The 22,400-nt window shown below is 38.1% G+C and overlaps 1 protein-coding gene across 15 annotated transcripts in view; it reads left to right on the top strand.

The window, feature by feature from the left end:
- LOC140463474 (fibroblast growth factor receptor 2-like) overlaps positions 1-22,400 on the top strand; it is a 183,425-nt gene that overhangs the window by 105,760 nt on the left and 55,265 nt on the right. For 13 of the 15 annotated variants that reach the window (XM_072557472.1, XM_072557468.1, XM_072557473.1 and 10 more), the window contains 2 exons: positions 12,131-12,397; positions 13,306-13,380. The exons of 1 other annotated variant lie outside the window; for it this stretch is intronic. In XM_072557472.1, the coding sequence (XP_072413573.1) occupies positions 12,131-12,397; positions 13,306-13,380 (342 nt within the window). The remainder of the gene's footprint in view (positions 1-12,130; positions 12,398-13,305; positions 13,381-22,400) is intronic. One more of the 15 variants, XM_072557476.1, reaches the window with a different exon arrangement.

Below are 22,400 nucleotides of genomic sequence, written 5' to 3'. Positions count from 1 at the left end.
GCTGTCACCGAGGAAATGTTTTTGAGAATTTGGGGTATGCATCATTTCCACAGTGACCAACTCTGAAAATCGGTAGTGGCTCTATTAGTTTTCTGTGATAGCCTTAGTGGAATGTTCGTAGTGAGGACCTGGTAGTATCAAGTGGCCAGTGATTTGTACAGAGCAGATCTCTGCTCATCCTTTGCAAGGCATGCGTCATTGGGAGTCAGAATTTTAAGAAGAGGAACCTGCTTGGAGCCCCTGTTTACTTGGTTCCATTAGTACCAGACACATCTCTGAGCCTTTATTTCAGTAGAGTTCTTAATTGGTTCTGTATAACCCAGACTGAAGTGACCAAGTTTAGATTAGAGACCATGTAAGGCCCTGAGCAAATTCCAGTCTGCACCCCAATTGTGTCTCTGCACTTAAAGTTGAAAAGCAAGTAAGTTGCAACATGCTACAACACATTATAAAGATTATGTCAGATATATCAAGGCATTTTTAAAAAAATGTTTAGATTTTTGGCCTGTTTTAACAAGAGCTTTGTTTACAGTCTGTTTTTTCAGAATGTTGTAACATTGTTATTTCATCAAGTGCCTCGCAGCAGTGGGAAAGTTCATTTGCATTAAAAAAAATTAAAATTGTTTTAATTACAATTTTTATCCAAGACAAAATAGGTGTGCACAATAAATGTATGCTGTAAATCAATGGCAGAGTGCTGTTCGTTCTGGAGCGTCGAAGCACAATGCTGTGAGGTAGAAGAATATTGCTTCCTTTGTACTGCCCCAGCCTCACCATCTCCATTCAATTGATCGTGTCAATGTAACAGGAAATAGGCCAATCTAGGATGCAAGAAAGACAACTCCTTACTTTGGCAGTTGACGACCTGTAGGGATTATTGCGACCCAAACCTTCACTGATTATATAGTAGGACTAATGGTGAATAAATATATGTGGTCACCATTTTCACATGAAGTGTAATGCCACGATACAGATGAGCTTGTTACAGATGTACCTGAACAAGAACTGCTTAATGTCTTTATTTGTACCTATCATCACTTCAGTTGTTCATTATGCTTGTTGCATTCTAATCATATGCCACCGTGTTCCGTTCTTGGGCACTTCTTTTTTATTTGAAGGTGCATTACTTCTTTAGGGTTTTTTCTTTAAATGCGGAGATGATTTAACCACCCTCCCACTACCTTCGATAATAAACTTGCATATTGCGTAGGGCATGACAAAACATGCAAGTCTAGTCAGGCATCTTGCAATGTAGGTAAAAACAATGACTGCAGATGCGAGAAACCAGATTCTGGATTAGTGGTGCTGGAAGAGCACAGCAGTTCAGGCAGCATCCGAGGAGCAGTAAAATCGACGTTTCGGGCGAAAGCCCTTCATCAGGAATACAGGCAGAGAGCCTGAAGCGTAGAGAGATAAGTGAGAGGAGGGTGGGGGTGGGAAGAAAGTAGCATAGAGTACAATAGGTGCGTGGGGGAGGGGATGAAGGTGATAGGTCAGGGGAGGAGGGGTAGAGTGGATAGGTGGAAAAGAAGATAGGCAGGTAGGACAAGTCATGGGGACAGTGCTGAGCTGGAAGTTGGGAACTGTGGTGAGGTGGGGGAAGGGGAAATGAGGAAACTGTTGAAGTCCACATTGATGCCCAGGGGTTGAAATCAACCACACCACCCTGTGGCTCAACATTTCAACTCTCCCTCCCACTCTGCCGAGGACATGGAGGTCCTGGGCCTCCTTCACCGCCGCTCCCTCACCACCAGACGCCTGGAGGAAGAATGCCTCATCTTCTGCCTCGGAACACTTCAACCCCAGGGCATCAATGTGGACTTCAACAGTTTCCTCATTTCCCCTTCCCCCACCTCACCGCAGTTCCCAACTTCCAGGTCAGCACTGTCCCCATGACTTGTCCTACCTGCCTATCTTCTTTTCCACCTATCCACTCCCCCCCTCTCCCCCCCCCCCCCCCCCCCCCACAACCTATCACCTTCATCCCCTCCCCCACGCACCTATTGTACTCTTATGCTACTTTCTCCCCATCCCCACCCTCCTCTCACTTATCTCTCCATACTTCAGGCTCTCTGCCTGTATTCCTGATGAAGGGCTTTTGCCCGAAACGTAGAATTTACTGCTCCTCGGATGCTACCTGAACTGCTGTGCTCTTCCAGCACCACTAATCCAGAATCTTGCAATGTATCCTTGCCTCCATGTTAGTATAGAATGTCCTACAGCAAGAGCACAGGGTTTAGTTTCATAAATGACTACTGTATATCATCCTGACATTACAAAATAACTCTACCATTAATTGAGTGCATTGACTGTAATATGCATATTCTAAGGTCCATGATAAGATTAAATAATTTAAATTTGCCCTAACTACTATGTGTACTTGGCTAAAACGCTCACTTGTTTCCTTTCCCTGTGAAATGTTTAATTCATGGTTACAAACCTTCCACTGATCTGTTAGATTCAAAAGTCACCTTATTTTTCTATGCCATGTTTTATGTGCTTGTTTCTTAGCTAACTGTTTTTTAACTTCATTTGGAACAGTTCAAAGAGCAGCTTCAAAAGGTGTACTACTTGTCATCAAGAAGAACAGCCTTTAATTGATAATTTTGTTTGACTGAAACTGTAAAGCGGAGGTATGAATAAAATGCGAATTAAGAAAGTGTAAAATAGGAAAATAAGGTAGTCTATCATCTGTTGTTCTTCAGGGAAGGAATGCAATCTTTTGTTAATGCCTTTACCCCAATTTGGAAGTCAGAGAAGATTACCACATTGAAGGAAATAGGGTGTACAAGAGTCAAAGAGCATCTTGGTCTTTTATGCATCCTATAGAAAGTTACTTATCTTAAAAAGTTAGGCAATCAATTGATTCGTTTCAACATGAAAGAATGAGAACATTTTCAAAATTGTGGAAATCTTTTTTTTAAAAAACATGTTCTAACTGCTAGTTGTACTCAATGGGCCTGTGATGTAGTATTTGGCACTTAACTCTTGTCTCTGTGGTTCTAGGTTGTTTGAATAAAGTTGGAGCTTCTGCTTCTTCCTGTCTGTTCTGACCATTTGCGCCAGTTGCTTGATGGTAAAACTACTGCCAAGGAGGAAATCTTTTAAGAGGCTGTCATCTTTTTTTTTCCTTTAGTGACATGTAGGACATTAACAGACAGAATTTATAGCCCTTTCAAAACTTAACAGTAAAATGGATTATATTTGCTGTTCTTTTGAATGGCTACATTTATTACTGCGATTGCATTTTATATTAATTGACAGACCCAGCTTTCCATGTTTTGTGTTTTTGGACAGCCTGGCAAAGGTTGCAAATTCTCAAGAGAAAATTGGATTGAAGCTGTCTTTTGTTAGTCTATGACATCTTGTCCTATTTTAATGTAGCCTCTTGAAGTTCAGTTCTAGAATGAGGACCTCAAGTAATCATAAGTAACTGTGCCCAAAGCAATGAAGCAATGGAGATTTTGTTTTATTATTGCACAATATCAATATTTTTCTTTAAAGGTCACAGCACCTTATTTGGCTATGGACCAATGGTGAGGAGCAGAAAAGGCCAAAAATTCCTAGATTGAGTTCAGGCAAATTTTCTACACCAGTATGTTTCCAGTCCATTGAGAAAGAAGACATTGCTGGGGCCTTATTTTTCGAGAAAGTGCAAGTCGATCAAATGTCAGTAGGAAAAGGTTTTTAAAAATGTGATTGTTGTATCATAAAGTGCAGGTTGGTTCTGGAAAAGGACAAGGGCCAATGCAGACTGAGAACCATTAACTGAAGGAAAGCCATTTTCAATGGAGTAAGAATGAATTTGGTCCTGATAAATTATTTTCAAATGTAAGTGGGCAAAATTGGAATTGGATGGTGTGCTTCCTTTAAAGATGAATGAGTTCAAATGCAGTCAAGATATCTATCCACTTCATGGAACTGTACTGACACCCTGGATGGCAAGTTTAAGATGAAGCCGAAATTGTAAGCTTATGACTGATAATGCACTTGAGCTCTAACACATGTGTAAAAGATTAGAGAAGAATTGGGGGGATAAAAAGACCAAAGACAAAATGAGAAGAGACTGGCAGCAAACAAAAAATAGTTCAGAAGTCTTTTGCAGATATATAAACCATAAGACGGTGAAAAGTGGAGGAGTGGGGCTCATTAGGAGCCAAAACGTTGATTTTTACATAGAGGCAATTGCATGATTGAAGTAATAAATGAGTACTTTTGTATCTCCTTTGCCAAAAAGAAGATGCTGCCCAGGTTATTGTGCAAGTGTAGGTAGTTAAGATATTCAAATGGTTCAAAATTGAGGGAGGGGGTCTGGATGGGCTATCTTGTACTTCAGGAGCACTGGAACTGCATGAGACGCATCCAAAGGTACAGAGGTGGTAAGATTAGAATTATGAAGTGATTGACCTGGGTTCAATTCCAATCTCAAGCGACTGTCTGTGTGGAATTTGCATGTTTTCCCCGTGTCTGCGTGGGTTTCCTGCAGGTGTTCCAGTTTACTCCCACAATCCAAAGATGTGCAGGTCAGGTGAATTGGTCATGCTAAATTGCCCATTGTGTAAGGTGCATTAGTCAGGGGTAAATGTGAGGTTGGGGAATGGGTCTGGGTGGGTTATTGTTCAGAGGGTTAGTGTGGACTTGTTGGGCTGAAGAGCCTGTTTCCATACTGTAGGGAATCTAATCTTTACACTGTTGTTTAAAAAAAGGGAGTGGAGGTGAGACCAACAAATAAGGTTAGATTAACCTTTTTATGGTGAAGAAAGCTTTTGGAAGTGAATTCAGAACAAAATTAGAAATAACTTGGGCATATGCGCGTTAGTTGACGGAAGCTAGGACAGACCTGTTAGTTGAAAATAGTGTTTAACTAACTTGCTTGAGATTTATGATAAGATAACAGAGCAGGTTGGTAAGGGTAATGGTATTGATGTGTTATTCACAGAATTGTGAAATGTATTTGATAAACTACCACATAACATACATGTAAGCAAGCTCTGAATTGGGATGATAACAATGTGAATATAAAATTGCCTGAGTAAACAGTAATGGTAGCAGTTGTTTTTCAGACTGGAGGAAGTCTCATAGTGGAGTTCCCCAAGAGCCTGAATTTTCTTGATACCTTGAGGTACAGGAGATGATTTCAAACTCTGCAGATGATATAAAACTCTAATGTACCATGAACCATAAAAGCAAACTGTTGAAAGCAAACAGGAGCAGAGGAACCTGTGTGTAAATGTGCTCATCCTTCCATAAGGTGTAGGGAGCAGCCCATCGAGTATGCATCGTCATTCACAGATCATGGCTGATCTGATAATCCTCAACTTCATTTTCCTGTCTTTTCCCCATAATCCTTGAATATTCTAATGATTAAAAATCTGTCTATTTCAGCATTGGATATGCTTAATAACCTAGCCTCTAGAGCCCTGTGCAATAAGGAATTCCACCGATTTTGCTGCCTTCTGAGAGAAAAAAATTCTTCTCATCTCTATCATAACTGGACAACCCTTTTATTATGAGATTTTGTCCTCTGGTCCATGGTGTTCCAAAAGGAAGGAACCTTTCCATATTTATCCTTTCTAGCCCCCTAACAATTTTCTGTTTCAATGAGATGACCTCTCATTCATCTAAACTCTAACGAGTGCAAGCCCAGCATACTCATACTCTCCACGTCAGAAAATCTCTCCATACCCAGAACCAATATAGTGAAACATCTGTGGACTGCCTCCAATGTGAGTACATTTTCCCTTGGTTAAAAGAACAAAAAGAGTTCGCTGTATTCTAAGTGTGGCTTAAAAAGTGCCTGGCATAGTTTCAGGCAATGCATAATTTCCTTTGAAATAATGGCTGACATTCCATTTGCCTTTTCCTGCTGAACTTGTACACTAGCTTCTTGTAAGTTATGCACTCAGACCCCTAAAACACTCTGTGTTGTTGTTTTCTACAATCTTTTGCTATTTAAATAATATGCACCTCCTCTAATCTTCCTGCCAGAGTGCATAACCTTATGTTTTCTCACGCTATGTTTTAGCTGCCAAGTTTTTTGCCCATTCACTTAACCTGGCTGTATCGCTGCCTAGTTAGTGTCATCCTCTCTACTTGCCTTCCCACCTAACTTTGTGCCTTCTGCAAACTTTACAGTACTACATTCACTTCCCTCATCCAGATCATTAATATACATTATAAATGCATATGGCTAAACACAGATCCTTGTAGCAGCCCAATTATTATTGTTTGAAATCCTGAAAATGCCCCCTTTTTCTAATTATTTAATGGGACGTGGGCATCGGTAGCTAGGCCAGCATTTATTGCCTGTCCCTAATTGCCCAGAAGATAGTTAAGAGTCAACTAAATTGCTGTAGGTCTGGGGTCTCATGTAGGCCAGAACAGATAAGGATAGCAGTTTCCTTCCTTAAGAAACATTAGTGAACCAGATGGGTATTCCCTGACGATCAACAATCAATCACCATTCAACTCTTAATTCTAGATTTTTTTAAAAATTGAATTCAAATTCTACCAATCCTGCCATGGTGGGATTCAAACCTGGGTCCTCAGAACATTACCTTGGTGTGTAAATTAACAGTCCAGTGATAATACCACTAGACTGTCACCTCCCTATGTTACTGAGCCAGTTTTTTTATCCATTCTGTTGTATTACCCCGACATCATGGGCTTTAAAGTACCACAGAGAAGTCTACTTACTTAACAGGTGCATTTTGAAAATTCAAATACCTCATGTTTATTGGTTCCTATTTATCAAACATGTTTGTTACCTCTTCAAAGAATTCTGATAAATGTGTCGTCATGATTTTTTCTTTCCTGAAGCAAGTGGACCAAGTACTTTGGTATTATGTCCTCTTTATTATATTGCTAACATGTTCCCAGTGACCTGAGTTGAGCTAACTAGCTTACAGTTACTTGTTGTTATGTCTCCTTCCTGTATTGAATAATCATTTCTCACTCTCAAACGAAATGTTAAATTGGCAATTTTCCAAACTTGTGGCATTTTTCCAGAATCTACGGTTTCTTGGAAGATCATTACCAGCGCATCCACTATTCCTGCAGGTATTGCAATTAATCTCCTAGGATGGGACGCATCAAGTCCAGAGGATTTCTCAGCTTTTTGTCCCATTATTTTCCCTAGTACTTTATCTCTAGTGGTAGTTATTGTATTTATTCCCTCTCCTTCTTTTGCCTCTTTATTGCTTCATTTTTGGAATGTTATTAATGTCCTCTACCACGAAGACTGATGCAAAGTATTTATTTAACTTCTCTGCAATTTCCAGTTCCTATGTTTTTCTCCCAAAGGGCATGGCCTTGGTCTTCCTTTTTATATATGTAAAGAAGCTTTTGCTGTCCATTTTAATATTCCTTGCTAGTTTACCCTCAAAATTTATTTTCTCCTTTATTTTGGTTACCTTTTTGGTTTTCAAACTTTCCCCATCCTCTGGCTGACTGCTAATCATTGTCATGTTGTATGATTTTTCAGCTTCCAGCATGATGCTATCGTTAGCTTCCTTGGTTAACCACAGTTGGTTTATTCCCTCCTTGAATCAGTGTTCATAACTGGGATTTTTTTATTTGTGAGACATGAACTATTTCATTAAAGATCTCTCTCATTGCTCCTCAACAGTCTCTTTTTCTCAGTGACCTTTCCAAGTCCACTCCAACTGACTCTGTCTTGATTTCTTTGCCTTTACCCTCATTTAAGTTTAGCAATGTTGTTTCCAACCCACATTTCTCACTCTCACACTAAATGTTGTATTTTAACATGTGGTCAATGTTTCATAGAATTATAGAACCCCCACAGTGTGGAAGCAAGCCATTTGGTCTGTCAAGTCAATACTGACCCTATGAAGAGCATCCCACCCAGACCCATCCCCTTAGGCTATTCCTGTAACCCTGCATTTTCCATGGCTAATCTGGATTAGCCTGCAAATCCCTGGACACTGTGAGCAATTTAGCATGGCTAATCCACCTAACTTGCGCAGATCAGAGAACCATACATTTTGTCTTTACACCCCCCACCACCCCCCCTCCCCTTTCGACCATGTTTGCTCTTTTTTTCTATGTTTGTACACTCTCTCTCCCTTCCTATTCCACTTTGGGTGTCATTACCCAAATAATTACACTGTAGTGCTGCCATACCCTTTTGATTTGACCCCCCTCACTCCCCTGAACCCCCCACTCCCATTAGTTTATAGTTCATTCTATAGCCATAGTTACTTGATTAGCCAGGACACTGGTACGAAGATGGTTCAAATGAAGTCTGTCTCATCAGAACTTCAGAAGTGGTGTCGTTACTTCATGAACTGAAACCCATTCCACCCGTACCAATTTTTGTGCCACACAATTAACTCCTTGACTTTATTTACTCTATGCAGGATTTAAAAGAGACATGAGGGGCAACTTCTTTTTAACAGTGTGTGGAATGTAATGCTAGAGAAAGTGGTGGATACAGGTACAGTTACAACGTTTAAAAGATATTTGGATAAGCTCATGAATAGGAATGGTTGAAGGTCTCTGAGCCAAATGCAGGCAGGTGGAACTAGTTTAGTTTGCAGACATGGTTGGTGTTGACTGGTTGGACCAAAGGGTCTCTTTTATGCTGTATGACTCTATGACCTATAGTTCAGGCAGTAATCTCAAGACTACTACTTTGGAGGTTCTGCTTTTTAACTTAACAGTTCGTTGAAAAGCAATGAATAGGTTCTCAGGTAGAATAAAGGCTGAAGCAAGTAATAGAGTTCAACCACAAAACATCGGAGCTAAAAGCAACCAGGCAGGAAGAATGTATAGGCTGTCGAATGACAAATGACACTGGGTCACGTTATCCAGGACTCATGTATGAAAATATGAACACATGTTTGAGTCAAATAAAAATAGGTCAATGTTTTTGTGATGTGTATAGTTTCAGAAAGAAATTAAGGATTAGTGTGTTGTTTTCTGCAGTCTAAAATGATATGATTTCAAAGTAGGTTTTCAAAAAAAAAAGAAATCTTTAGTCATAAGCTGAAGTTCTAATTCACATGCAATTTAGCATTTGGTGTGTTTTTTCAGGTTTTTTTCTGAATGTATATACAAAATAGCTATATGCATTTATGTATGGAATTAATATAGAAGAGGCGTTGCATATAGAAAAAGGGGTTGAAGGGGAAGATGGTCACAACTTCTCAAGAAGTAGCTATTTTGAAGGGTGGTCCAAAGCTTGATCAGAGAGAGAAATTTTAAAGGTGGAATGGGCGGTGGACCAGTGAATGGGTAAAATAATACATGGGTATATAGGCCTCTGCCAAAATGGGGCTTCTAGCAGAATGGGGTCTGGCAGAAGGTATTGACATGTAATACAGTGTGATCTGACAGGTAATCAGTATGATATGAGTTAGTTCATAATTGATGGAGTAAATTTTTGTTCACTTCACTACTCATTTGCATTTGTGGCCTGAATTGTCTATGGCCTCAGGACTGCTTATACTTGCTGAGGATTTCAGACCATTTAAGGGAGTAGATCAGTCTTGCGTATAATTTAAAAAACAAATCAGGAAAACAGAAAATCTCAGTTTTACGATTTCTTTAAGAAATATTGGCGATGATGTCACTATTTGGAAATATTGCTTAGAAAAAAGAATTGAGTGTAGTTTGTTCACTTGTGTGGTATAGCCCAACTAATGCTGCACTGACCATCAGTCTGCAGGCACAGCTAGGCTTTGCAATAGGATTCAATATTTTTTTGTGTAAAAGATAGGCAACATGTTTATGGTTCTTGTGCAGAAAATATTGCCTTTTCATTACATAGAACACTAGAAACATGTTTGAAATGAAAGGTGTAAAAACTTTCCTTACAATTGGATCAGTTCGCCTCTTTGTGATTTCATTGGAGTGGGTTGAATGTAATTCATATACTTTGTGTATGAAGTGATTTATATTTCCATTGTAAAATGTTAAACATGGATTTTGATATACATTTGTTCTTAATATCAAAGTTTTGTTGTCTTTCATGTTTCCGATAATGCTTTTAATCCTGAGTAAAAAGAGATAACATGAGGTTGAGTCGATCTCAGAGGAGTTGAAAATGCACCATTGTCAGTGTTTCGTTGTATGAATGGGATGTTGGAGGGAAATATTTCTCCATTAAAGTTTATTTTTACATAAAATGTCTGCACAGATTATTAATTTGCAAGAATTGATGGTAGGAAGATTAGAGCTCATTGCTTAGAGAATCTGTTAATGAAAAATTATTATTTGTATGTCTCCAAAGAAGCTTGCCTTATGAAATGTCGTTCCTTCAAGGCTTTTTCAACCAGAGCACAATTAAAAGTAATTTTGCAGTCACTTTGTCATCTGGGAATGTAAATGCCAGTCATATCAAATTGCCTCACACAGTCTTGGTGGAGTGTAGTGCAAGAAATACTTGGTGATTCATTACAGCAGTTCCTTGTTGAAACAAGAAAGCCCAGGAGTAATTTTCTTAACGTAATTACAGCTTAATTAAAGAGACATGTCTAGGACAGGTTTCTCTTAACAGATGTCATTCTGTTGGAAAATGACTTCTGGCTCTTAAGCAATTTCATAATTTAGTATGTTATATAGACTGAAATAAAACATAACTTCAAGACAGTGTAATATATTTATGTATGCTGCATAGCTGGAAGGACTATGAATTTGATGTTAATTTTTTGTGTCTGTTTCCACAATATGGATTCACCATGCACCTCCTATGTTAAAGCACAGTAGTTATTTGCTCGGATGGTATACTTGAGCCAGGTACTGTAAAGAATCAGCTGTTAGTTCAGTTACAACTGTCTAACTGATTTTTCCCTCCTGCACTTGGCCTCCCCTCTCTTTTGAGAAGTGTATCTTCAGCCTCTCCTCCCCAGTCTTTCCTATTGCATTTTGGCTCAGTTGTGGAATTAATAGAGGCAGGCCTGTGCTTGAACTCCTTTATGTGACCAGGGATCCTATGTATACTTGTATACTTTGTATACTTGAGGCTTGCCTCTGGCACCTGTGAGGATTTACTCAATAGTGTCTCCTACATAGTAGTCGAGCCTAAAAGCGCCAAAGAATTTTAATTTCAACTGCCTTTTTGATGCCCTGGAGTCACTTCAGTGAATCAAGGTGATTGATCCATTCTGTATAAGATCGCAAAAAGACCTTGGATGACCACAATTCCAATGTGTTCCCCCAAACGTTTCAAGAGCATTAAATGAAATAATTAGTTGTGAAACCTAGGAGCTTTCTTTTCCCCCACAGTTCTTTGATGGGAACAGAATTCTGATTTTCACACTAAAATTGCTCGTTACAATAGTGGAATCCCATGGGAGTCAGGATCCAGATGATGTTCTATCCCTTCCCCCAGGTATAGCTCTTAATTCTACTGTCATCTGCCCAAGAATTTCAATTTTTGTTTAATCCTAGCAATTGTTTTTATCCTAGTTTCATAGAAACTTAACATTTGACCTTTGTTTTCTTGGAAGCGTTTTGATAAGGTGTGCAATTAATGACCTTTTAAAGCAGTGTTATTCGTGCCATTTCCTTGAAATTATCTTCAAGTTCTTTTAAGCTTTTGCAATGTCATATCAGTTTTGTTTAAGTGATACTTTTTACAGACATATGAAAATCTCTATCTATTCAATATTTAAGGCAACGTTCATAAATTACATAGTGTCTAATAATTACACATAACAATTTGCTGGGAGCACGGAACAAATAATTCTTTACTGGGAACTGTAATTGGTCTTAGTTTAAATTTTGTTGTGGTTTGAGGTTTTTTTTAAATTGGTTGTATCATCCCCTCTACTGTGTGCTGCTTTTAGTGTGTGTAAGCAAAGTCAATGGGGCAATTTTATCTTTTGTTGATGGCATAAAGTGGGTGATATCAGATTGGCCACATGCTTTTCCCAAATTTCCCTCCGCTTGACCTCTGGTATTGAACATTTTTGTTCTGTTGCAAAAAGTTTTTAAATTACCCTTGTGAGTCTACTGGCACATGTGGTTTCATTTCTAATGTTAAGCTTTGGCTTGCTATTGCTTATTTTTAAGGCAACACGGGGCATCAACTGAAGTCAGATTTTCTGACATATATTGCAACTTTCCTTTTCCTTCCCACCCCTTCCTTCCTTTTCTTGCTTTGCAGAGCCTCCAACAAACTACCAAATCTCTCAACCTGAAGTGCACACGCATCCTGGAGGTTTGCTTCAGTTGCAATGTCCGTTGAAAGAGGATGTACAGAGCATCAGTTGGACTAAAGATGGGGAACAGTTGGGGCACAGCAATAAGACTTACTTAATCAGAGAGTACTTGCAGATTAGTGATGCCACACATGAGGATTCGGGCCTCTATGCTTGTACTGCAATTAGACCAATAGGCAGTGATACCGTGTACTTCGTTGTAAACATTACAGGTGAGTAACATTTGAACTGGATCCTAGAAATTCAGTGAAGCTTGACATTTATACTGACCCTATTGCACTCCAAGTGACCTCCAGTTAAGGCTTTTAGGAAGGGTGGGGGTGGAAATAATTTACTTGGCACCATGGACAAATACAAACTGAAACCTGAACTGACAGACTGTGGCAGGATTAACTGTCTGGAATATGACAGTTTTCAAAAAGGTTGATGCAGGTGTTTTCTGGACTTATAAGTTGTTCAGTTTCAATAGCTGTAAATTTTTTCTGTTAGCATACATTACATTATTCACAAAAAACCAAGCTTGCCACCTATCAAATTATTCCATGTGGATGCATTTTAATTAAATTTGTCTCGTTTATCCATTTTTAAAGAAAAATATTTTGTTTCGTTTCTTGATATTTTAGTGTGCAGCTGGAAGGGCTGTTCAAATTACCTCCTGTTTTGTCAATATCTTTTCAACGTAGTAATTATTGATCTTAGTGCATTTTCAACTTAAAATTTAAGACCGTACTGTAGCCAGGATTGCCCCACAAAGCTAGTTCCATATTTTGGCTGAGTCATCAAAGGGAGGAGTTGAACTGCAGACAAGTCATGCCAAGCATTTTATGTGACTCTCCGTAGGCAGTGGGTGGAGGTGATTAGGTTTTGAAGTGGTGTTTGGCCTGGGTAGGAATAATTAAAAATCTGAAACCAAATAAGACGGTAATGTACGATATCTTGTAATAGTGCCTGATGTGGATATTGTGATATTTTAATTACTTTGCACGATTATTGTTAAAAACCAGTTGTAAAAAGGATTAATGATCATCTAGGAAGAAAATGCTTTAGAAATACATAGCAAATATCCATTTATCGAATTTTCATTATCTTGGGGAGATTATAGGTTATGGTTTTCTTCCAGATGCCATTTCCTCAGGGGACGATGAAGAGGACAATGATGGGTCAGAAGAGACAGCCAGTGATAGTAACAAGATAAGTAAGTACAGGGTGAGGAGACTGTGTCTAATTAATGTAATAAAGTCAACAAGAACTTCAGTCCTTTAAGAGGATCTCTTTTCTTATAATATACAAAGTTGTTATCAGTTTATAAATTAAAGATGGAGAAATTTTTATAAAATGACCTTGAAAATTAATTTATTTGTCGTCTTTAATCTGCACATATTTTCTTTTGTGCAATTATTATCGCACCTGGTCTGGGTATATTTAATTTCAAGTATGGTTATGATTTATTGTATTCTCTGAGGAGTTAAATTTTATTGAGCTGATTTTAGGAATTGCCCTCTGGAGATTACATTGCAAATCTCATTTATGAAGATAATTTCAAAATGAATTACTCGGGAATGTACTGTTCTGTCCAATAATTGTGTATTCCACAGAGTCCTTTCACCATATCTGATTTGTGAACTTAACTCATGATTCTAGGCTGTCTCTCACATTATATGGCTCTGTGAGCCCATTTAATGTAGACTCATCAAAAATAGCTTGGAAACAAAATGAAAGCAGGTGGAGCACTGTAGACTTTACTTACTTATGACCCTTCTCGGAGTTATTGAATTGAAGCTAAAACCAGATAATGAACATATAGTTTGAGATAATATTTTAATACAGTATTGAAAGAACACTTGGAATGAAATTTTAAACTATGGCAGCATCTGTATATCGAGGTGTTTCAGGTGGTTAAAAATCCATCGAGGTCAAAGTAAAGTGATCTGGAGAAACATTCCTCCTTCAACCAATTCTTCTGTTAATCAGTGGTATTTAAGAACCTGGGTTGCTTATTGTATAGCAAAAGTGCATGCTGCATTTTCCCCACTTAGTCACTGTAGCTCAAGCATTTTTTCTTACAATAAAGGATCTTATATAATAATAACTTTGTAGAACAAAGAATGGGACAGAGCATAAAGTATATTAAAATGCACTATATCTTGAGGAATGACATGCAAGTTCACTTTTCCTCATGGCTGCATTGCATGCCAGAGACATATTGCCATAGGCAAATGTTAAATGCAGGGTCTAATTAGAGTGGTGTAGGAAAAGCACAGCAGGTCAGGCAGCATCCGAGGAGCAGGAAAATCAACATTTCGGGCAAGAGCCCTTCATCAAGAATAGAGGCAGGGTGCCTGCAGAGTGGAGAGATGCAGGCACCCTGCCTCTATTCCTGATGAAGGGCTTTTGCTCGAAATGTCAATTTTCCTGCTCCTGGGATGCTGCCTGACCTGCTGTGCTTTTCCAGCACCACTCTAATCTAGACTCTGGTTTCCAACATCTGCAATCCTTGTTTTTACCTAAATATTAAATGCATACCAGGCAGCTTAATATGGGGACAAAAGTCAACCCAGTCATGCCTGGACCTCCTTATGGTTGACTCAGCATTGATAGAAGTCTGGGAAGAGATTGCCTACCACATTGAATGCATGGTTTATAGGAATTGGGGACTGCAGCACAGCTGTAGAAATTTGTAGCATCAAAGTTGTTGTGTGGGTGTAAGAGCATACATTGAATGGGAAACACTTTTTTAATAAACTCATATAAAATGTTAAAAAATGTTGAAGTAGTATTGACAGTACTGTGGAAACTAGTATCATTTGATTTTTACATTCAGATGGTTAAGGCTAACTGAAATATTTTTACATTTTACTCAATCATTTTGACATGATAGAACAAATATATTGGAAGGAAAGGAAATGCCTTGCATTTTTTGGATGAGATATAGGTTGTAGTGAATATAAGTGTATGAAATTTGTTAGCTATATGTTTGATAAATAAGATGTTAAAGTAAAGCCATTATAGAGACCCACTTTTGTTTTGTAGTTGATCATATCTGGAATTAACATGTGGAACTATATATCTAGTGTGCATGAATGGTGCCATTGTTTAAGTAAAGAATAATTTAAATCTGTCTTTGGGTTTCCATTTGAAGTATTATAACAAGCAATGACAGGAAGCAATAACTAAGCTCAGCACACACCTAATACATAAGGACATAGTCTAACTTGGCACTTAACTAGTTTTGTAGAAGGGCAGTGCATGAACAAAAATCCTATATATATCTAAAAATTGCACTTATTAAAACTATTTGTGGTTTATTGGTATTGTACGTTTTGCATCTTCTGTTTTCCAACAATTTATTTTACCCTTAACATTGGAATATTTTAAATTAAAACCTGCTGAACATAGTATGCAATTTACACTCTGTGCAGTGCCAGTACCAAAAAGGTATGAAAATTCACATAACTGCCTAAAAACCACGAATCGATTGATTTTTATGTCCAATAAAAGGTCTGAGTTTTTTTAATGGACCTGCAGTACATAGAAAAATGTAGTTCATAATCACAATTCAGAGCAGCTGTAATAATGCATTTTCTTTTGATTCCTGCATCAAAAATATGTTAATAGTGTAAAATGCTAAATTACTTGCTCTGTCTGAATCATCCTCCCTATTTTAATTCAACGTTTTGAATTTAAAGTACTTTTTGGGTCTTATTATATGGAAACTGTTTTTCCTCAATCTTGTATCTGTAATTGCTAGATTGTTTAGTAACTACAAATGCCTTGGGATTTGTTATTTACCATTTATGCACTTAATCGTTTTGAACTAGCTTCAATGAAATCTGACTCTGAGGCTATTGAAATCATAAGCATACTGTAAATTAAGGGGAAAATGCACTTGCCTTCAGCTTCGCACTAACTTCCAAACAAGAAGAATTCATCTAATTGCACTTAAAAATTGTTAAATAATGCAAACAGATCAAATGGTAACTTGCATAGCTATTTGGAGCAATTATACTATTGATTCCGTCTGACAGGGAGCTTAAAATACAGGGGTGATAAATGTAAAAGGAGATTGTACAAATATTGACATTATTTAGTGTTAGTATCAACCAGAAATTCTTGTTTGTTTTACTTTTCCTACATTGAAACAAGAACTATTGTGCAAATAGCATAACATGGTACTGTACAGCCATATTTATTGCATTAAGCGTAGGCTTTTGGTACTTAAAGAGAATCATTGTTTCTGATTTAAAGTAGTTCTTGAGACAAAAGTCTAGTGTGTGCCCTGACTCGTGTTTTAATAAATATGCTGTATAAAAGACTTGCCTATCCTATAAAGAAAACTTTAGAGTTTGAAGAATCTGACGTTTTCCATTGTAGGCTTTATGTTTAATTAAACTTTCGAGGTGAAAGCTGGTATTAAACACTGAGGAGTTAATTGAGAATAAAGCTTAGCTCATTTGGAATATGTTTTTCATAGTATAGAGTTAAAATACCATGGAGTGGATTTTATGGCTGTGGGGTGGTTGGACTGGAGGGCCTCATGTTCGTTCTCTCTCTCTCTCTCTCTCTCTCTCTCTCTCTTTCTGTCTGTCTGTTTCCCTCTCCTCTCTCTCTCTCTCTCTCTCTCTCTCTCTCTTCCCCCCCCCCCTCATCGCTCTGTCTCTTTGTCTGTGTGTGTGGCTTGAGACCTCTGCAATCATGGGATTTTTTTTCCTGCAGCAGCCACAGATTACTCTGTGGCACTGCTTCGTGCAAGAGCTGCTAGTCTCTAAGTGGCTGGCGGCAGGCTGGAGTTGCACACGTCCTGTCATGATTCCACGGGAACGACTGGTCTTTCTGGCACTCGATTAGGTATACCTCTCCAATCTGAAAAGTACCCATCTATCCAAATCTCAATGCTAATACATTACCCTGATACCATGAGCTCCTATGTTATGCAATATACCTTTTTGTGGTACCATATCAAATTCCTTCTGAAAGTCTAAATATACTGCCTCTACTGATTCCCTTTTATTAGTTCTGCTTGTTATATCCTCAAAGAACTGTAGCAAATTTGTCAAACATGATGTCCATTTCACAAAACCATGTTGACTCCGTTTAATTGAGTGAAGCTTTTTCGAACACTGTGCTATTTCTTCCTTTTAATAATAGCGTCTAGCATTTTCCCAACAAACAATGCTGAGTTAATTGGCCTGTAGTTTCCTGTTTTCTACCCCTTTCCCTCCTTGAACAAGAGTGTCATATTTGCAACTTCCAGTTCACTAGAACCATCCAGGAATCCAGTGAGGTCTGGATTATTTTAACCAATGCTTCTAATATCTCAGCAGCCACTTCCTTTAAAACCTTTGGATGCAGGCCATCAGGTCCTGATGACTTGTTTGCCTTTCCACAAGCACATCTCCATGTGACGAGCTGCTGAACACCTAGTCTGTGGTGGAATGCCTTGGTGTTTCGGTGGAATGAAATTACCTGTCTTCTATTTTTCATTTTGAAAAGGGACATATCTGGAATAAATATTTGAAATAATAAGCAGTATTCACCATGTCATTTGGAAGATAAGTCTTTCTGTTGGAATTTATAAACATCTGGAACTAAAAAGTTAGCTGAATGAGAGCGTGAAACCATTGCTGATTGTCTTAAAATCCATCTGATTCACTAATGATCTTGAGGGAAGGGAACTTGCAGCCTTTACTCTTGTCTGGCCTGTATGTGACTCCAGCCTGACAGTAATCTAGTTGATTCCTAACTTCCCTCTGCAATGGCCTAGCAAACCACTCAATTGTATGAAAAACTACACAAAGTCTAAAGGAAGAGTTGAAACCAGATAGAGCATCCAGCATCAGAAACAGCATTGGATATTCGGCACTGTCAAACCTGCAGAGTGCTCCTTACTAAAATCTAGGGTCTTGTGTCAAAACTGGAAAAGCTGTCCTGCAAGCTGATCAAACACTTGCCAGATATAGTCATATGCAGAGAATCATATCTTACAGAAAATGCCTCAGTCACCACCATCGCCATCCCAGGGTGTAACCTGCACACTGGCAGGGCAGAGGTGACAGTACAGTTCTAAGGAGTTGGGAGAAAGTTACTATAGGAGCCTTCAGCATTGTCTCCAAGCTCCAAAGTCTCATGGGAAGAAGTCAAACGTGGGCAAGGAAACCTACTGCAGTTTACCACATATCACTTCTTAATTCCAGGTGGCATGACTCAAGCTGCTAAATTGGGTCTGCATCAAGTGGTGAACGAATTAGCAAGAGAGAAAACTTACTTGATCCTGTCTTTACCAATCTACCTGGAACAAATGAACAGTATTTATAGAATTCTTTACTTCATAGTCATTGTGGAGACAAAGTCCTGCCTGCATATTGGCAATACATGGGACAAGCTTTGAACAGATGTAACTACACAAAATCAGACATCCTTGAGGAAATGAGACATCAGCAGCAGGGTTATATTCAGCAACTATCTGTCACCTCGTGACCTGGCATATACCCCACTCTGCAATTACAATCAACTGGGAATGTTAACCCTGGTTCAATGAACAGTTCATGAGGGCATGCCAGGAGCAGCACCAGGCATGCCTAAAAATTAGGTGCCAAACTGGTGAAGTTACAATGCAAGAAGTGCAAATACTGGAAGCAGTTTACAGTAGACAGGGCTAAGAAATCCCAAAACCAATGGATCTAAGGACAAGAGCTTCTCAAGCTCATTTTGGGATGGACAAAAATGCTGGCCTAGCCAGTGACACATATCTCATGAATAAATAACAATAGAATGTAAAGATCAGACCAGCAGAACTGTGTCAGTACATAGACTTATTTTGGTAGATTTTCTGTTCCATGCCAATCATCCCCAGACTTGTCAGTTTGTTTAGGAGGAGAAATCTGAGAATCAACTGACATTGTCCAAACAGATTCCACCACCAACAGAAAGGCAGGTAAGTAGTTATATAGTTTTCCTCAAAGGCTCTAATTTGCATATAAAGAACAAATTTATTTTAAAACTTTTTTTTGTGTAATACATTCTAATTAATTTTTTTGTAGTTTTGTGGTTCAGCTTTTATTCATTGGGTGTTTCAGTTTCCAATGTTGTGTATGGCTCTGAAAGAGTTAATACTGAGGAATGCCATAAGCAGCACCCACCATGAAGTCATATGGACTTGTGGGCAGAACAGCTTGAGATCTGGAAGGAAAGAGACCTAACATCTGGTCTTCATCAAATCTCTACAATGTCTATCATACCAACATAAAGTGACTCTTCGAGATAGAGCAAGAAGTGGTTTTCCTCAAACACACTAGCCAAATCAGGCCCTTTAGCTTCCAACACGTTAAGCGAACTATGGCAGCAACCTTCATCACAAGCAACAGCTTATGCAGTGTTGTGATTTTGTGTACCCACGCAACACTCCAAACATGTTTCTCTCCACTGTTACACAACGATGTACAATTCAATATATAAAGAAAAATTGCAGTTCCAGTTTCTGGGATACAAGTCTTAACAATTTGAACATTTTAAGTACGAGTGATAGTTTATACTGCAAGGATATACAGATACTTGGGTACAGTTATGTGCCTATTAAGATATAATTTGAAACACATTCACAGTATACCTTTTTCAAAAAATGTGTATTCATATTTCATTTGAAGGAATCTACAGTTCCACACTTTGTTGAATATACATGCTTCCATTGTTAATCCTTGAGTCAAATAGGTAGTCAATGATTTAAGTTCAGATAAAGCCTTCTCTGTTTCAACATTTCAGTGATCAAATTATGATGTTGAAAAAATATATAACATTAAAAGAATCCTACTTTCTGCTGGTAATTTAATTGATGTAGTTTAAAATCACAAGCAGTTAAAAGACAATTGGCAATCAGCCGTTGATGTGCGCAAAGAATGAAAATAGACAATAGGTGCAGGAATAAGCCATTCTGCCCTTCGAGCCTGCACCACCATTCAAAATGATCATGGCTGATCATCCTTAATCAGTATCCTACGTTATTTTAAATGGAGTCATTCGAAGTCATGGGTGGTGGCATGTTTAGTCAAGAAAGTTGCATTGCAGAGATTTTCAAGTTCAGTTGAGTATATGTCCGGTAAACACAGAACTGCTTGTCAGCATTCACCTAGGTGTCTATTGCCAACATTGTGTTGGGGAGGATAATTAGTGCTCAATGTTGCAGTGTAATTGTGTTCTGTGCTGATGTTGTAGTGACCTAACAGTTCATACTTAGAAACAATTATTTGATTTGGTGTTCAGCTTTCATATTGGTGGATTGTAACTTTGAAGTATTAAATGGGTGTTGCAATATGGTCTGGAAAGATCAGCATTCTTTAATTTAGTGAGAGAAAATTGGAGCCTTGGTGGATTCTTAATGGCTTCAACTATATGTTGTATACATTTACCAGTTAACTCCCATTTCTATATGTGTAAGAGTTCCAGTAACTTCGATTTATATGTATGCTTTAGTTTAATCTTGAATTAAATCTTCTTTTCTGAACTATTGAGATAGCCTGTTTAGTCCTCAGCAATTGTTGTGATTCTATAATATAAATGATTTTTTGGTTATTAAAAAGAACCGTGGTTCTTTGATTTTTTTTAGGTGGAAGTGATACTTAGTATTGGTCTGCTTATGAATAGATGCACCACTCTACAGGATAGCTTGGGTTCTTTTCTACTTGGACATTCTAGTTAGAACTAGAGGGGAACGAGATAGAGGAACGGTCCTCTTTACTGTCTTCTCAACCCCGCTATTACCACAAGAGTGAAGGGTAAATTTGAGAAACAAATTCTACATTTTGTGGTTTCACAAGTTATGTTGTTCTGGTCATTGTGTTAACAGTATTAGCAATAATATGTTTCTGGCCTACCACGTACAATCGCATGGAAGGCTAGGTGGGGAAAGTACCAAAAAGCAAGAGGGGACAGAAGTAAAAGGTTAGATGAAAGGTAAAAAAGAACTGGATGTTTTCATCTGTCTTCCTTAAACAAATTTATTCCTGATTTCATAATTTGGTTTCAACACCATTACTTAGAAAAATCTTCAGTAATTATCAAATAGATATAGCAAACTATCACAAGGAGGAAGCTTTAAAAGAACGATAACACTAAGATGGAACGTGAAGCATTTTAGATGAGTTAATGATCAGTTTTAAAAGTTCGAGGCACTTGGTTGGACAAAGCTATATGAACAAAGAATTCAAAAGGTAAATCGGTTTCTGTGACGATGGTAGAATAAATAAATTGCATGCCTACAATATTTAATATATATGATATATTTAACATAATGTGAGTCAACTGTGCTTTGTGAGGTTAAGCGCAACCCTTAGTCTTGAGCGATTTGACTTTAGCTTGTGTGACATAACCTCCATGAATCACTTATGAGATGTAGAACTATATTAAGCATAGAATAGGTCCAGAAATTCTGTTGAGCTGTGCTGAAATTATTAAGGAGATCCAGGGTCATGGGGAGAAGGCAGGGGAATGGGCTTGAGAAACATATCAGCCATGATTCAATGGTGGAGCAGATTCAGTGGGCCAAATAGCCTCATTCTGCTCCTATATCTTATGATCTTTTGATCTAAAATGGTCAAATGATTTGATATGAAATTAAACATTATGATCTGTACATAATTTTCTGAAGTGCAGTCATTCGTGCCATTTTCGACAGTTTCATCATCTAGCCTCCTAACATTTTAAAAGATCATTCAGAAGTTACTATTTTCCCCATTAGCTATCATTGAAACGAGATGGCTGAACTCGCATTGTTTAAAATTGCCTGTCAACTTTTCTGTTCCACAAACAATTACGGGAATATTAAGGAGTGATTAGCATTTGAGTTGTCTTCGAAGGGAGTAACTGACAGTACTTTGTGTTACTGATGTCCTTTGAGGCTTTTTCTGAGTTCCTTTATAATAAGGGAGCCTTTAAATCAGAAACATTTGAAGTTTTTCACTATTTATGATGGCGCTGTAGTGTGGATTCATTGTTAATGGTGCGAAGACTGTAGAATGGAAACCACCATTGTGAGTGATTGTGGAAGAGGCCCAAAAAGGAAATGGATCAGGGTCAAGTTTAAGCCAATTCTATTTTTTTTAATTCCACATTAGTTTGATTTATTTCAGGAAGTTCAATTTGAAGTTAAAAATGAGATTTCGCATAAAACAAATGTACAAACAAATTATATTTTCTATTTATAAAGCCGAAGACATATTTGAGCTT

This window comes from Chiloscyllium punctatum, chromosome 38, assembly GCF_047496795.1.
Source record: "Chiloscyllium punctatum isolate Juve2018m chromosome 38, sChiPun1.3, whole genome shotgun sequence".
In the NCBI taxonomy this organism is placed as follows: Eukaryota; Metazoa; Chordata; class Chondrichthyes; order Orectolobiformes; family Hemiscylliidae; genus Chiloscyllium; species Chiloscyllium punctatum.
Note: the sequence above shows the minus strand (reverse complement) of the source record. Positions and strands in the feature narration are given on the sequence as shown.